The following is a 17381-nucleotide window of genomic DNA, read 5'->3' on the forward strand; positions in this document are numbered from 1 at the left end:
TTTCTTTGACAATACGAATTTACATCAGCGACTTGGTGTCACGTGATCTCAGGCTGGTTAGTGGAGCATAGTTAGTCGATTGGCGTTGCGCATGCGCTGTCACACTCCTCACCGCCATTAAACGTCGTGCCGGAATGGGAGGTAATTCAGTCTAAAAGGAATATTAGGAACAGAGGGGAGATAGGGGGGGAAATCAAGAGTATTATAAATAAAGCATTGTTCTTATTTTTATGAAATACAAAACTAAAACATAGAATATAGTGGGTGGAGTTATACAATTATGTACAGTAGGTGGCGGTATGCACCTCTGAATTTGTTGTGAACAGTCAGCAGAAGAAGAGAAGAAGAAGAAGAAGCAGCAGCACTAGCACCAAGAGCATATATTAACAACATTAAGACATATATAAACTTTTTAACATTACCTGGCTTTGTACCGTAGTTTCTTGGTTCGTTCTTGTGGTGCTAGTGCTGCTGCTGCTTCTTCTTCTTCTGCTGGCGGTGCACAACAAATTCAGAGGTGCATACCGCCACCTACTGTACATCATTGTATAACTCCACCCACTATTTTCTATGTTTTAGTTTTGTATTTCATAAAAATAAGAACAACGCTTTATTTATAATACTCTTGATTTCCCCTCTGCTACTAATATTCCTTTTAGACTGAATTACCTCCCATTCCGGCACTACGTTTACTGGCGGTGAGGAGTGTGACAGCGCATGCGCAACCACGAATCGACTAACTATGCTCCACTAACCAGCCTGAGATCACGTGACACCAAGTCGCTGATGTAAATTCGTATTGTCAAAGAAAATAAATCGTATTCACAAACTGTTATAGCATATTGTATTGATAAAGAATAAACCACAACTGTAATCTTGAACTTTGTAATTTCTTGAACCTGTAACATTTTATTTTGTATTCTTACAGAGAAAATATACAATACCTCTTTTGGATTTTACTTATGTACAACTATTGACTAATATGCACACATTTCTGTCTTTACATAAACATTGTTTTTGACCGCGTTCTTACCCCATAACAGACCAGCTCCATTCCAAGCAATGAGTTTATTTCTATGGGAGCTTCCTCCTGAGGGTAATTTGCAGATCTTTTAAAAGGTAAGTTGAACATCAACCTATTAACCTGACAGCAAGGCACTGAATCCCCGTAAACACCAGACAAAACAAATGACTTTATTCTTTGTGTTTACTTGCTAAGAACCTTTCCTACAATGAATATTCATTGCACATAAGGTTTAACATCAGCATTCTGAAAGCATTTCAAAGTAATGTTTCAAAACAAAGCCTTTATGTAAATCAGTGGTTATCTACAAGCGATCTGGACCAGGGGGCCACAGAGCACAGATTAAAAAACAAGGTTAGTGCTTTCTTCGACAAGGTCAGTGCATGGTGCACTGACCAAAATGATAATGCAACAGAAAGACAGCTGGCATCGCAAACTATAATAATTTAGGCCTGTCTCCATCTAGAAATGCTTAAAAATATTTTATGCAAACCCATTTGCCTGTGATTAATTTCCTAGTAGTTTTAAATAAACAATATAAAGAGGTTAGCCTGCCTGCTCACAGTCATACAGCATCAGTGGCGGTTTGTGTGGGTGTCACTGAGTGAGCATCTTTATTACCTAAACACTCATTAACTTGGCAGCTTACAGGATATTTGAACTCATGACCCACATCCTGCTTCTCATTATTGTGCAAACCAGATAGACCGGATGACGGCCCAGGAAGTCCACACACTGGGAAACAAGGGAACTAATTCTCATCATTTATACTAATATATTAAATTATGAGCTCTATATTATCTACAGTGTTAAATATTCTGACTGCAGTGTTTTCTGACTGCTTTTCCTTCCTTATCTTGATGCTTTGTTGGATTAAACACACTAAACATGTTTAAACATTTTTGAAAAATCTGATAAAAAATTTTTAATTAATAGATTGTTTTAATTTACTCTCCGTGGTCTTATCCTAGCTCAGTGGCATTTTATTAGATTTGAATGACCAGTCATCCTAAAAGTATTTACAGCAGAGACAGAGAAAAGCTTTTAGTCGTGGTTTCTGCAAAACTCCTCACACATGCAGTCTGTTTTGTGGATGGAAATGTCAATAGTTACGACCCCCCTGAAGCACAACTCGAGACTGTGTGAGGTTAACGTTTTGCCCAGCTTCTGATCATTTAAGGACTCTCCTCCACGCCAGCCTGTTATAATTACTGGGAAAAAGTGACAGCATGTGGTCAGGTTTATGAGTCTTCTTCAAAGAGCAAGCCTGGTTTGCTCAGACCAATCAGTGTGACTGCAGAGCTGTAAATCCCAATCTGAGCCAGCCACTGCCACTAAAAGTGAGTGTGGTGAAGTGAGAGTTCAAAAAGCCCGCTTTCCTCGTAAAAATGCATCTGAAGCCGTGATGCTGATTTGTCTCCAAACAAGAGGCAGTTTATTGTATAATTAAGCAATACATGAAAAATTAGAGAGAGCGGAGCTGGTAAGGTTATTTACTATGAAGTGTCAGATGAGAACTCCTTTATAAAATATCTGACAGCAGAAATGAAATAAATAATAAAACAGACTCAAAGCTGTAACAACAATAAATGGAATAAAGACATCACAGTTAGCAAATAGAGGTATTAAAAAGATCCAGATGTTCAATTTATTGCAACTGTATGGATAAAAGAAAAACTTGTAAGATAAATCAGAGCATTATTGTTTGTTTCGAGCCTAGTTGGTGTAAAGGTGGGGGGGGGGGGGGGGGGTGTCTTTATTTTTCAGTGAACTCATTTTTATTCTCACAAACACCCCGGCTGCCCCACTAATGATCAGAGCCCTGAGGCAAGTCAGGTCATATGGGACTGGCTGTGCTCAGACAGAGGCCGTCAGACATCTGCAACAGCCTCAGCCAACTGTTTCAACTCTGGCACATACAGTGCCTTGGAAAAGTATTTGCACCCATTTTTTACATCCTGCCATGTAACCTTTTCAAATTTAATTTTGTTTTCTGGTGACCTTAAGGAAAAAACATAATTGTGAAGTGGAAAGCAAACAATGCATGAAGATCACAAGTATTTACAATGAAAAATTAGAAAATGTATTCAACCCCGCCCCCCGAATGAACACTTTCTAGAACACTTTCTTTGTGTGTCTTTCTTTTCAAAGATTTGTTTTGCAGCACTAGTTGCCTTTATTTTGTCATATTTCTTTGAAAGTAGGCAGACAGGAAATGGGGTGAAGAGGGAGGAAGACATACAGCACAGGTTGTCGTGACCGAGACTCAAACCAGCTGACAGCTGCGTGGAGGGCCATGCATTCTACCACTGTGCCAGAACCTCATCGTCTTGCTCATTTTTGTTTACTAAGTAGATCAAGCTGAGTCAGATAGGTTGGAGAACTTATTCGAATCTCGATTTTCGAATAATGCCACACATTCTTGATTAGCTTTAGTTTTGAATGCAGTTTGAAGATTAACCTTTGGTTCAGTTTCAAGCCTTTTGTAGCTTTTAACACGGTTTGTTCATTGTGATGTATTTAGCTTCATCCATACTCCCATCAACTGATCAGCTTCTATGTCCTTCTGAATTTAAGCATCCCCACAGCATGATGCTGCCACCATCATGTTTCATCTTGAAGATGATGTGTTCAGGATGTCAGGTTTTGCATGTAGACCATAATGTTCCATTTTGGTCTTATCTGACCAGAGCACCATCTTCCACATTTGCTGTGTCTCCAGCATTGCTTGGGACAAACTGCAAAGATGGAGCTTCATAAGGGTTCCTTCAAAAATTAAACATTATTGGCAAAATGTACCCTTTTTAAAAAGCAGATCTCTGGAGTGCACAACTTAAAGTTATTTTGTCAACAGATGGTCCCACTTGAGCTGTGGATCTCTGTAGCTCTTCCAAAGTTACAGCAATCTTTTTTGCTGCTTCTGTATTCCTCATCTTTCATTTTAGGTTTGCAGTTGTTTTATACTCTTTCCATTTTTAGCTGATGACTTGAACAGGACTCCATGAGATTTTAAATGCTTGGGATATTGCACCCTGCTTGACATTTTTCTACAACTTTATCCCTGACCTGACTTGCTGTGTTCCTTGGTCTTTCGTTGACTGTTCACATATGTTCTCAAATAGCTTAGCTTTATGCTAAGATTGAATCAGACAGAAGTGGGGTCTACCAATTAGGCTACTTTGAAAGGAAATTGGTTGCAATGGATTTTATTTTAGGTGTATCAGAGTGAAGGCGGCAAAATACAATTGCATGCCCCAATTATTTATTACTCTGTGCTGATCTATGCCAAAAAATAATCCTGTAAAGAAATACACTGATGTTTATGGATTTAACATGACCAAATGTGCAAAAGCTTGAGAAGTATCAGCACTTTTGCAAGACACCCTGCCATTTCAGGGCAACAAGGTACAGAACAGACCAGCATGTGGACAAAAAGAATTATTTGTTTTAAATAAAATAACAATTTGTGCAAATTATGTGTTTCACTGCGCACAGTTTGATAAGGTTTGTCAACACAACGAGTCAATCTTCACAATGACAGGAATAGTGCCAAACTCACCAAACCAGAAAGAAAATGTCACCCCCCACATTTAAAACATGGTGACCAGCTGGTCTTGCCAGTCAACCAAATTAACCTCTCAGGGTTTTGATCAAAACGAAATTAAAATGGGGGAAGCAAGATGTTATTGCACAGCAGGATTAAGCTTCTAGCTGAATTTATCCACAGATTTACAGTATATTAATCAACGGGACTTCATGTATCATATTGTGCAGCAGGACGCTTCGATACAGGGAGTTATTATTCCCAGACCTGCACCTTCTCCTCTAATCTCATTTCCCACTTGTCAAATTCAACCTTTTTATAAGTTCAGCATTTGGCCTGTTCTGAATCAAGTTAACAGAACAAAGTACAGAAAATGCCACCAATTTCACCTCCTGTGGCACATTGAACCCAAGAAATTAGAATATGTTGAAGTAACATAATTAATCAAGACTTGTTGAAACGTTTAAGATATTTAAGGGAGAATAGCTATAAAAATATTATAGCAGTATTATTCCTTTTCCAGAAAGGTTTCTGTGAACTTTTTCTTAGGTTTTTGTAATAATTATGTGTCAATTTGTAATGTATTTCCGCTTCCTAATATCTATGGTGTCATAAATTGACAGCTTCTTTCTCTGCATATAATTAACATATTAAAATAAAAACAGGATTTGTAATAAACTAGAGGAGTCATAAAAACAGATGCTCATTTATTTACCAATGAATTTAGTGGAATACTTGGGGATTTTATAATTCAGGTTAAAAGGATGTAATCTTTTAAATCATACCTCCAGCAAATAACGCTGGATGACAAATTACCCATAAAATAACCCCCTAAAAATACATACAATTTTAACACTCTATATTTTATAAATATAGAGTGAAATAATGATATTATTTTTTTTATTTTATTTTTTTTAAACGACATTGAATTATTTAATTTCACCTTAAATAAAGATATTTTTAAATAGGACACTTCATGGTACATTCATTTATTTATTTCATATTTATCTGTTTAATTTTGTCCCTTTTGGCCTTCCACACATGATTCTGAAAATCATATTGCAACCCTCACTTTGAGAACCCCTTCTCTAGTAGGCACCTCATTGGCTTCGTTTTCCCACAGAAACAATATTCTCCTTGGTTGATGGGCTAATTTAACATGCAAAAATCTATATTCTCTTAACTTCTTCTCAAACACCAACACCTCAAGTGTATAAAGAGAGAGAAAGTGTATCATATTGAGCAGTTCCTCTTATGTTTACATTATTTATAAACTGAAAAGCTCAAATTGATTTTAGAGTAAGTCTGTGACATAACGTGGAAAAAGTGAAGTTGTGTGGATACTTTCTCGTAGTATTATATACTAAACAAAGACTCTATGAGAATTATCTACTGAGGGAAGGATAGTAAACATTTGTAATGTGTTGTCAGAACTTTACTTTAAACCTTCATAAGATCTTTTCAAGTAGATTTCCAGTCAGACTGTGAATGCAGTCAAATAATTGTCATCCAGTCAGAAAAGTTCCCACTTGCTTGAATTTTTATTTTCTGAGCAAAACCCTTAATTCTAAGCAATGTTGCAGATATACATAGTATGTAAATTAGGGGAAATGATCAAACGTTTTCACATCTATAAGAAGAAACATTTTATTCACAGGTACTGGAAAAGAAAACACAAGCTGCCATAATATACATTTATACACATGGTTTGAAAATCCTATACAAAAACAAAGATATTAGAAAATATGGGTTTTGATATGAAACGTGACGTTACATATTACATCTTGAAAAAGAAGGTCTGTTAGGTATTTTTTATTTAATTCATGAGCCCACCCTCTACATCAGTGAAAAATGAAACTACTGTAAAAAATTAGAATGGTAAAAATGGAGAGTAGAAATCATCTGTAAAAATGGTTAAAAAATCTCATGCAGCATCTTCTGTGAGGGCCTGAGAGAGTACATCTTGGTAAAAAGAAACAAGACAAACACACCAAGAGAAATCATAGCCAGTCTGTTTATTCATGTTGTGCTTTTTTGGAACAACGATCCTCAAAGATCATCTTTCTTCTTTCCGTGTCAGCCGTTTGATTCATAAATGCATTGGCTTCAAAGAGCCGATATGATTGATTTTTGCTGGACACCGTTACAATCACTGTCCAGCTTTATGCATCCTTTCATGAGAGAAAGCAAATTTAGAGTGTTTTTGGGAGCTACTTAATAAATCTTGCTATTTTGTTTCTAAACAGTCTAATTGCAGATACAGATTAAAGTTGTTGCTGAGTTCCTTAAAGTAGTTGGTGTGCTGGAATGCATAGAACTGAGGCTTGGTAGCACTTGGGAAACGTACTGTTTAGGAAAAATACTGTACAGGAAGAGGCTGGCACGTTGGTGCTGTCTCATTTGTGTTTTACATTACATGCGAACCATCTGCGAAGAAATAAGGCTCAATGATGAGCATCCATAGACCTACTGTCACAACTGAAGGTGAAGAAATCTCTCACTGTCCATCACAGCGCCCTTATGATTGTTTTGGCTTTATTTTCTCATTTCCAGGGAGATAAATGTTAGCACAACTCAAATAAACTTGGTTTGCCATCAAACACCACAGCTGATCAACAGAGACCCATTTTGATAAAGGCAACTGTAGGAAAAACAAATAATTTCACCCTGTGAGCTTTTACAGGCCAGCTGACAGGAGGAAACATGGTCCTTGATGAAATAACACAGTCCAGTTTAAAAGTCTAGAAAACTACAGAAATACAAAATTTAACTTAAGGCGCAAGAGGCTGAATGAGCATGGGGAAAATGCTGACTTGAGGTTAGAAACAAGAGAAAAGGCAAAGTCTGGGACCGCAATAACATTAGCTTATTGCTTGTTTTTTTTCTGTATTTATCCCACCTAAAAAAGGATAACTGTACACACAACACATTCTTTTAAATACACTATACAATGCAGTATAAAATATTTTTCTTAAAAGCAACATGTTCAGGGTTATGCTTAGGTATGACGAAAATACCTACGCTGTATGAAAAATAACTCAAAAAGAACATTAAAAAAGGCACTTCAGGGTGTTGTTTGTTGACTTTTCAGTAAGTGATAGCCACTGCTTTGCCATGAAGACAACAGCATTTGTGCTCACGCTTTATTTCTCTGCTCTGTCCCAGACAACGAGGCACTGCAGCTGAGATGGTCGAGATTTCCTCTGTTTTTCAGTAAAGCTCCGCTTTCGTCCACCATCCGTCTTTTGTTCTTCATTCCAGTGATATCTATAAACTGACTGCTACATCTCTTCTACCTTTTTCTTCCCACTTCCACTTTCTTTTTGAATCCTACTTGCTTTTGTCCTCAGACTTCGACTTCACGCAGTCCCTCTTGAGTGTGGGGTGTCAACGGCATGCTGATGTCGAAACAAGTCACCATCATGACATGGGACTTGCAAAGGTTGACACAAAACTCTAACTCCTCCGTGGCCTGCGCCAAGGCCTCCAGGTACTCTGGAGACTCCTTATCCAAATTCTGGTCCACGTCAACTGTTGAGACAAGAGATTTTATCAGGTGGTTCGAAACCAATGTATTTCTTTAGATATTTTGTTAGACTAAGGAGTGAAATGTCAGTGAAATAAGAGTGACAATAACTTACACTCTCCAATCCACTTGCTGGGATCCATCATCAATCGAACCTTTGTGTCCTCCAGTTCCTCCAACAACAATTGATGCTTTGCTCTCAACTCCCTCACCTGCTGTTGCCTTCTCTCCAGCAACCTCCACTTGTTGTTAAAATATACCAGACCCTAAAAGAGGACCATGTAGTGACCAACTGATTTTGCAAAATTCAGAAAATAAACTCAGTTTCACATGATGAAAAGTAAAGGAGTAAAGAAAAAAAACACATTTATTCACTTGAACGTTCTACCTAGAACACAAACTTTATTGAAAAATGTTACATTTTAAATGAAGTAGCAATTTAGATTCATGCAAAACAGAATCTCAGTTGATAATTAAAATAATCGTACCTTTTCAACTTCTTGGTATGGTTGCTGGAAGAAATTGAGACAAAAAGTCAGCATGCCTTATTATATCAGTGTACCATGTTACACGTAAACTGTGTAAACATGTTAATCGTGTTTTGCAGTAAAATTTTCCCAGCCAAAAAGAGAAAAGCAGCCAGGAAAGTATCAATAAATATTTAATATATATAGTGACTTGAGAAGTATTCACATGACTTGAACTTTTTCACATTTTTGCCATGACACAACAACAAACTGTTTAATGTGATAGAACAACACAAAGTTTAAGATGGTTTCTTCCTGAATTGCTCTATATTTAGCTACATTCTTCCTCTCTTCAATTCTAAGGGATTAGATTGTCTGTATTGCTGAAGAAACAAATGTCCACAGCATGATGCTGCCACCACCATATTTCATTGTGGGAATGGTGTGTTTAAGGTGATGTGCAGGGTCAGTTTTCCTCCTCATATAGTATATTGTGTGTAAGGCAACAAGTTCAATCTTGGGTATCTGACCACAGCACCTTTTCCCACATATTTGCTGGGTCCCCTTTATGGACAAAACTGCAAAAAGGCCTTTAAACAGGCAGTTGGTTGTTCTGGATTTCATTGAAGAGTATTATAATAAATCAGGACTAAATACAAATTTACATTTTAAGACCATGTTCATTTTCTTTTGTGTTGGTCTAACACATAAAATCCCAATAAAATACCCTGTGTAAGTTTGTGGTGGTAGCATGGCAAAATGCTTTTTGGTGTATGAAATCTTGTGCAAGGCAGTGTGCACATTTTTTCATTGCTTGTTAATCAAACACAGTTTCTATCTGATATTTTTCCATCAAGTTCTTCTGTGACAGCTGAAATTATGGGTGCATTTTCACAGAACAAGAGAAAGCATCAAAAGACAGGGTAATCCAGTTAGGAGGGATTTTGGTAAGGTGAGGATGCGTTGGCTGTCCTCATCATAGTCCCTCATTTTATCACGATTTCTGTTTTCATATTTACATGCCTCCTTGTCAGCAGTCCACATCGTCCCTTACATTCAAATCAGGTAACCCTTATCAGTGCACTGGACCTCTGACATTCATAGGGAATGCTGTCAAAATACCTAGCCCTAAGAGTCTGGACACAGACATTTTAACTCCACGATTTGCTGCTGAGCTGACTGAAGGTCAAACGTCTGGGACAAATTATTTCTGTCCTGCTTGTTAAAGAAAAATTGGTAACAAGAGATTCAGTATATTCCCAAAATGTACTGTGAGTCCTTGTGGCAAATCTAGAGCATGTATGGCATTAATGTTGCATTTGGGAAACATCACATAGGCTTAGCAAGCAGGGGTCACAAGACCTCCACTAAGACATGACGAAGGTTTAGCAACATGAACTAGAAACAGTCTGGATTGACCCTCTGCTCACCTCTGTGGTTTCCTCCTGACGCCGTCTTTGGAGCCGTTCCACATCATCAATCTCATATACTTTGATCTCAAAGGGCTCTTTCAACTGTCCAGACATAGGAGGCAAGTCCACCCACTGGCCTGCAGGAGCCACCTTTTTCCCCAGGGACGATGTGTCTGGCAGCGGTGCAGGAATAAGTCGCCTTCTCTGAAAGCCTTAAAACATGTATACAGTATTTATGTTTTGGATAACAGTGAAGCATATTTATTTGTGTTGCACAATTCACAAACAACGTAACCCAAAGTGCTTTACAGGTAAAATTCAAAGGTCATTAAAAGAATAAAATTTAAGTATCATTAAAGAAGAAATCTTAAAATGCTAATAAAAACAAATGGATAGCAAAGGCAAAAATGAACAGATAAAGCAGTATTTGACCTTTAAGGGAAAACTGCTGTAAACAATTATGTTTGCAGCACTGATTTAAAGGGGCCAACAGTTTCTGGACATCTAAGGTTTTCAGGGAGTATGTTCTAGAGCTGAGGAAAATAAAAACTAAATGGCGACTAGGCTTGTGTTGTTCTGGACTTACGAAAACTTAGTGAATAGGTATCCAATGCCTTGAAGGGTCTGCATAGTATGTAGCTGACAAGTAACTGAAATGTATTTAGGCCCAAGACCATTCAGTGCTTTGTAGGCTGTTAGCAAGATTTTAAAATCCTTTTACAAACAGGGAGTCAGGGCAGTGTTTAAGGAGTGTTGTGATGTGATCAGTATTCTTATATTTTTATAGACACCATTACAATATTCCAACCTACTAAAAATAAAACAGAGCACATATTTTTCTGGCACTTGTTTTGTCAGGAATCAATATATTCTGGCAATGTTTTTAAGATGGTCAAAGGCTGATAGCAATATACTTTACATGGTTGTTAGAATTTAGGTTTTTGAGTCAAAAATTGAGGTTTTCTGTATGCTCTGTGGTCCTCAGCCTCTGAGTCCAGCTGTTCACTGATTTCTAGCTTGGGGCCTGAAAACAATGACCTATGTTTTTTTCTTTATGAAGATGGAGGATATTCTGATCCCACGAACCTATTGATATCATTACAACAGTCTCTGTCATGGAAAGTGGTCACGGGGTTACAAGGAAATATAAAGTTGTGTGTCATCAGCATACAGTTGTTTAAGATATGACGTAGTACTCCAAATTCTGAAATAGGGGGACCATTTGCATATTGAATAAAGGGGCCTCGTTAAATAGACTTGGGGAACACCACATTATCTTTTGTTCAGATTTATAGTTGTCAAATGACAGAAAGCTTTGCAGTGTTTTGAGAGCTAAAAACGTACATATAGATCAGTTTATTGTTGAGATATAACGAGATTCAAGATAGACACTATATTTTAATTGCATTCGGGCTTTGTGATTTATTAATGGTTTATTTTTTTATAAACACAGTGGAATAAAAGATTGAACAGGTTACCATGCAAACATTTAAAATCAAACATACAGTAGACATGTGAAATGGTCTTTGTTCTGTAAGTGAATAAGTGAATACTAAAGTATGCTTGCATTCAAACAAAACTAAATTATGCTACAAGAAGGGCACAGCTCTGTGTATTTATTTATAAGTGAAAATCACAATCTTGCATTAGTGTCTGTGCATATCTAAGTTATTGTCTTACCATTAGCTCTCTTCTTGGGATACTTGGAGCTCCTTGCTCTGCCTGAAGATGACATCCCACTTTCGCTCATGGAGTCAAGGGCAGATGAAGCACTACCTGTGGCTTCACTGTCCCTCATCATGCTCTCATATCCGCTGCTGCCTCCACTGTGGTAGAACAGAGCTGTGCGACCCATGGCTGGCGGCAGCTCACCGCTGAGCACGCTGCTGTTGTCACTGCCATGGCCACTGCTGTAGCGCTGAGGCCGCCTGGGTGCAGTGATTTTACTGTACGGAGAGGGTAGCATGGCTGTGGGGGACTTGTCATCAGCCACATTTACCCCGCTGTCATTCCCGCTGTCTGAATCTCCCGAACCTCTACCATGCTTTCCTGATACATTGCCTGTTGCAAGTTCACTCACACGACTGTTTGCAGCCCTAATGGCCTGCTTTGTGCCCATGATAGTCCCTCTTCCAGGCTTATTGGTGACTGGAGCAGTAGTCCGAGAGCCTGATGTTCGACCTGATGGTGGGAGGTTGGCATTAGTATTCCGGGGAACAGGAGAGGCCAAAGATTTGGTAGAGGAGCTCAGGCTCTTGGAGCTGTTGGCTGACAGTGAGCGTACTTTATTCCCATTAACTGCTCCTAATGCTCTGGTATTTACAGAGGCTTTAACCTGACTGGGTTTAGCAATGTTTCCTCCACTTGGAGTAGATTGGAAGGTAGCTATTGGAGAGCTGGATGAATTAGGTATACCAAATCTTGGAATTGACTTGTTGGATTTGCTACCCAGACTTGCCCCACTGTTTTCCCTGCTAAGCGCAGCTCTGGAGTCTGAGAGAGACAGGCTTTCACACCTTTCAAGTGACATTTGACTGCCGTAATGCAGCCCAACCTCTCCTTTAGAACCTTTGGCCTTTAGGCTAGAGGTAACTTTGGCTGTGTTGAGGCTAGAGGTTTTGAAATAGGTGGAGTTTGCTTTACAATGTACGTCAAGTTCATCTTCTGATACAGCTGCCCTTGTCCCATAGGTCCTCCCTGCCTCCCCATATGCTGACTTTAAGGCACTTTGGGGCAACAAAATCTTAGTCTTTTGATCAAGGCTCGACTTTCTAACTGGAGGAGGAGGTGGCGAGGTGCAACCAGGCTTGGTAATATTACTCACCACTTTCTGTGAGTTAGCCTTATTGTTTTTCCCCAAAGAGGAGAATTTAAGGCTTAAAGAAGATGAAACAATATCTTGGCTTCCCTTGTGATCGGTGGAGGAATGGATAACAGGCACCGTTCCCAGGGTGGTGGCACCTCGCCTCAGCTGAGGCATTCTGCTGGGTGGATTCTTGGTAGCTGACTTCTCACAGCCATCAACCACTCTCTGGGATGAGGTAGACACCTGCACCTTGGGAAGGTGAGGTACACTGTTGCTGTTGTTGGATGCTTTGTTGGAAAAAACACCACTGGGTGGATTTCGGAGAAATCTGCTGGTGCTGCTAGAGTCAAAAGTCTGAGGCTCTGTGTGGTTGTTGACATGCTGCCAAGGATCCTCCTGTTTAGCTTCTTGCCTCGCTGGATCTCTACTGCTGCTGCTGCTACTGCTACTGCTATGAGAGATGGATGAGGTAGGTTTAATCTTCCTGGGAAGACTGGAGTGGACAATTGAGGAGCCCTGTGGAAGTGGAGAGGAGCTCACTGAGTGAGCTTTGGACAATTTAGATGTAAATCGAAGGGACCCTTTGGCTGATTCTGGGGAGTGGGGGCACTTTGTCAATGACAGTTTACTCGATGCAGCACTGTCGCTGTCTTGTTCAGAAAAACTGAATCCACTATCGTTTAAGGAGTTCTTGGCATCTCTTGTAGATGACACACAATGAAACATGTCAAGGGAGTCGAAGTAAAAGGTTGACTCTGGCCCTATGTGTTGGGCCTGTGGTAGAAAAACATCTGTGGAATGGGCCCCTTCACTTTCCAAGGTACAGACACTGACCTCACTTAGCCAAGAACTGATAGATGAAACCCTGCTGTCCATACACTCCACTGTGCCCTCCTGAGTGGGTGTAACCATGGCAATGTTGACCTCAGATCCTCCCACAGTTGATGTGTAGGCATCAAATTCATCATTGATGCTGCTGATGATGCTGACAGGTCTGGAACCAGAGGCCAGGGCCTGAAGTGAACAGTCACTGTTGAAGCTAATAATGCTTGATGGCCGACCCTTATCCACAATACTGCCAATAGAGAGCTCTTCCACAACAGTGAACACTAACTCGTCCTCACCGTTTAGCTCCACGGGTTGTTGCAGGGTGACAGTAGCCCTAAGGATGTCTCGATCCAAACACCTTTCCCTCAAAGTTGAGTGCACTTGGCACACCTCTACAGGTGCTCTGATCAAAGGCGATGTGCATAGGTCCCTTCTTTTAACAACTTGGTGGCTCATTCCCACTGGTGGCATCCTGGTGCCAGATCTTTCTCCTTTTTCTGGATTTTCCCTCTGCTGTGAGGGAGGTGGAGCTGGCTTTGGCAAAGCTTTCTTGTTGGGGTAAACTTTCTCCCTCACTACAGGCTCCAAGTTTAGGTCTCTGGGAGCTGTCAGTTTGTTTGTTGTGACCTGGCTTTCAGACATCAATACTTTTTCACCATCTGCACTGGTTCTGCATGAATTTTGGACTGTCTCAGCTGGCACCTTTTCTGTGGTTATGCATTGTCTCTTGTTAGTGTCAAGTTTAGATTTAACATTGGGACTGCAAGTCATTTGGATTGGGATAGACTGTTTAGTTAAGATTCCTTCTTGGTTGTTGTAAATACTTACTGCAGACTTTGGTGAATTAGAAACTTGGCTTTCCTTGGATTTGTCTGTTTTAGGGCTAGCCTGGTTTCTCTTGCCTTCTCCGACAAAGGCAGTGGGTTCTTCACTACCATCTATACACTCCAACCTCTCTTGCAGCTCAGCAAATGTGTTGCATTTGAAGAACTGGTCTCTATCCGGAGGGCCCTCTTTTGCAGATCTCTTTTTGTTTAGGGAGGGGATTATAGGGACAAAGGCAGGTGGGCCTTCATTGTCACTAAGCTCTCTATCTGAAATTGCAGTTCCTCCAGGGCCCACATAAATGACAGTATCACAAGATTGTTCACTACTTGAAGAGTACTCCGGGTCGCTAAGCAGGGCTGGCAGGTCTGGGTCCAGGGCTACTGTGCGTGGGTGGAAGGGTCTTAGGTGTGGTGGCCGCCGAACCCTGCCTTCCTCACAGGAACTCTCCCCTCCAGATGAACTGGATGCATACTTCAAAGAAGAACAAATTCAAAGCACATGAAAGATTGCTACATTTAAAAAAATACTATACCAAACCAATGTCTTTCCTTAAACTCGTGCCTTTAAAATTATTTTCTGAATACCGGGGTTTGTTATTAACAAAGTGGCCTGCAATTACACCTTTCTTGTCAATATCTAAGGTCAGCAAGTAAGGGAAAGGAGTTTGGTAATTTATAGCTACTAGTGACCATAAAACAGAAAACTGGTGGAAGAAGCTCTACGCAGCAGCTTAACAAACAAGTCTAGTCCCAACTCCCAACTTAACTGCTTCCTTAATTTTGCAGGCCAATAAATGAGTCTCTCTAGTACTGTTGCAAGAACAGGTCACTAGTATTTGTTCATTAGTTGAGTCAGTCTATTTTTAAAGAGCAATAGCTGCTACATAAAAAAAACTATTCATTGTACCCAGCTACAACCACTAACTCTGGGTTCTTCCTGATAGAGCGAGCTGTGTCACAGATCCAGTTTCAGGTCTTCCAGTTTAGTCACCTGAAGCTATAGATGGTTTGTGTACAGAGTTGTAGATTCTTCACCCTGACAGAGGCATTAATACCCTGTAATTACTCAGTGTATGTTTTGTGTTAGTAAGTACAGCAGTGAGTTTTTATTGGTTGATTACTCTTCTGTTTTACAAAACCTTTTTACTTGTTATGATTTACTGCAGATGAGTTTTTTATATTTAAACGTATTTTACATTTCATCTCAATATTTATCACAAGGTTAAAAGTACACATCAATAGACACGGAAATTAATGTCAGTAATACAAATTACTGTATCTGAACATAACCTTCAATAACCTTCCCTAATCACATTTTCTTAGGCAGTGCTATTGATTACATACAGATATACAAAGGAGCTGATAAAAACTTAATGTGTGTTACAGAAATAGTATTACATTTCAAGCATTATATGAAGCTAGTTTTTGGACAGGTAAATAAAATAAAAATAAAAAAACATACAACTAAATTGGGCAACAAAACTGACTATGACATGTTTTTCTAGGTTTTTCAGGTGACAAACTGCATATTAAGAACCTTAAGTCTGATGAGTTGCTTTACTGTTTACATCATAGCAACAAAAAGGTAGAAATGAATTCAATGTTACATATAAAATTCTGTATATTAGCTTTAATTTAGCTCATATTATAAATAATATTATTTACACAATAAATAATAATTTGGTTGCAATAATAAGATGAAAATGTCTAAACTGAATAAATCTAAGTAAAATGTACAATTGCTCCAGCGTTCTTTTTTTCTTTATCAGATGAGACAGGATACATTTGTCGTGTAAAAGATCATCAGTGTACCTTTGATTTCTTCTTCCTCATGCGGTGAATGCGAGAGGCCAGCTGGATTGTGTTGAGTGAATCGGCGTAGTGGGCCGGGGAATCTGAGATGTGGGCAATCATGGTGGTTCTGCAATTGATGTTGCCGAGGGACTCCCTCAGCAGCATTGTTAGCTTGCTATCCCTAGAGAGCGTGTTAAAGTTGTTATTAGCAAACAGCCTTGTCATGTTTTAAAGCAATGATAAAAGTAGCTGATGTTTCGTCTGGGGAAGCGTCCTTAATACGCAAAGTGAAAAACACTCCCAGGTGACAAGTTGTTAATCTTTTCATACTTGAAACAATATTAAGATCTTGCGCCACACCAGTGAAAGCTGCTATCTAGAGGGGAATACATAGTCAACCCATCCACTGAAAACAAAACAGAACCAATGAAGGTTTTCTTACCGATAAGGTACATGTTTTGCTCCATTTGTCAAAGCCATTATGACGTTTCCCAGCGCATTCAAGGAAAGACACAAGCCTCCCCCTCCGTCTCTGCTTTTGCTCAGGACTTTCTCACAGCTCCCCAAATCAATAAGGTGCAGTCGACTCCGTCCACCTGACACTGTAGCGATAGAGGAAAGGGAACCAGGTGAGCAGCTCTCAAAGAACCTTCACTTTTGAAGTTGCAGCGACACAAGAGTAACACAGCGATGTCTGAACTGTCTGGTTTATTTATGAGAGGCTGTCACTGATGTGATTTAGAGGGCCTTGCAAAAGTATTCATACCACTGCAAGTTTTAATATTTTGTCACATTACTGCAACATGAATGCATTTTATCTTGATTTTATGCAAAACACAAAGTAGTAAATAATTTTGAAGTGGATGTAAAATTATGAAAGAACTAAAAAAGTGTCACAAATTTGTGATCGGGCCTCTACATTGATATCCATGAATAAAATCCAGTGCTCCCAATTGGCTTCAGAACATCTCAGATTTTAAAAAGCAATATTTCAAGCTCTGAACATCTGAGTAAGTACTGTTATAAATCCATCATCTGAAAATGGTAAGAGTATGGCTCACTTGCAAACCTAACAACATGTGGCCATCCATCTAAACTGGCTACATCACTGTAGCGTTGATGTTGATCAAATCAGATCTAAATCTAGTTGAAA

General features: G+C 39.3%; 1 protein-coding gene across 1 annotated transcript in view; it reads right to left on the reverse strand.

Moving 5' to 3' along the window:
- Nucleotides 1-6199: 6199 nt before the first annotated feature.
- Nucleotides 6200-17381, reverse strand: part of kif26ab (kinesin family member 26Ab) — a 99902-nt gene continuing 88720 nt past the window's right edge. The window contains exons 10-16 of the mRNA XM_047345374.1: nucleotides 16671-16830; nucleotides 16247-16409; nucleotides 11654-14906; nucleotides 9992-10185; nucleotides 8583-8606; nucleotides 8210-8360; nucleotides 6200-8099 (exon numbers count right to left, since the gene is read on the reverse strand). Coding sequence (XP_047201330.1) covers nucleotides 7915-8099; nucleotides 8210-8360; nucleotides 8583-8606; nucleotides 9992-10185; nucleotides 11654-14906; nucleotides 16247-16409; nucleotides 16671-16830 — 4130 coding nt within the window. The 3' untranslated portion in view covers nucleotides 6200-7914. The remainder of the gene's footprint in view (nucleotides 8100-8209; nucleotides 8361-8582; nucleotides 8607-9991; nucleotides 10186-11653; nucleotides 14907-16246; nucleotides 16410-16670; nucleotides 16831-17381) is intronic.

This window comes from Girardinichthys multiradiatus, chromosome 19 (assembly GCF_021462225.1).
Source record: "Girardinichthys multiradiatus isolate DD_20200921_A chromosome 19, DD_fGirMul_XY1, whole genome shotgun sequence".
Classification (NCBI taxonomy): domain Eukaryota; kingdom Metazoa; phylum Chordata; class Actinopteri; order Cyprinodontiformes; family Goodeidae; genus Girardinichthys; species Girardinichthys multiradiatus.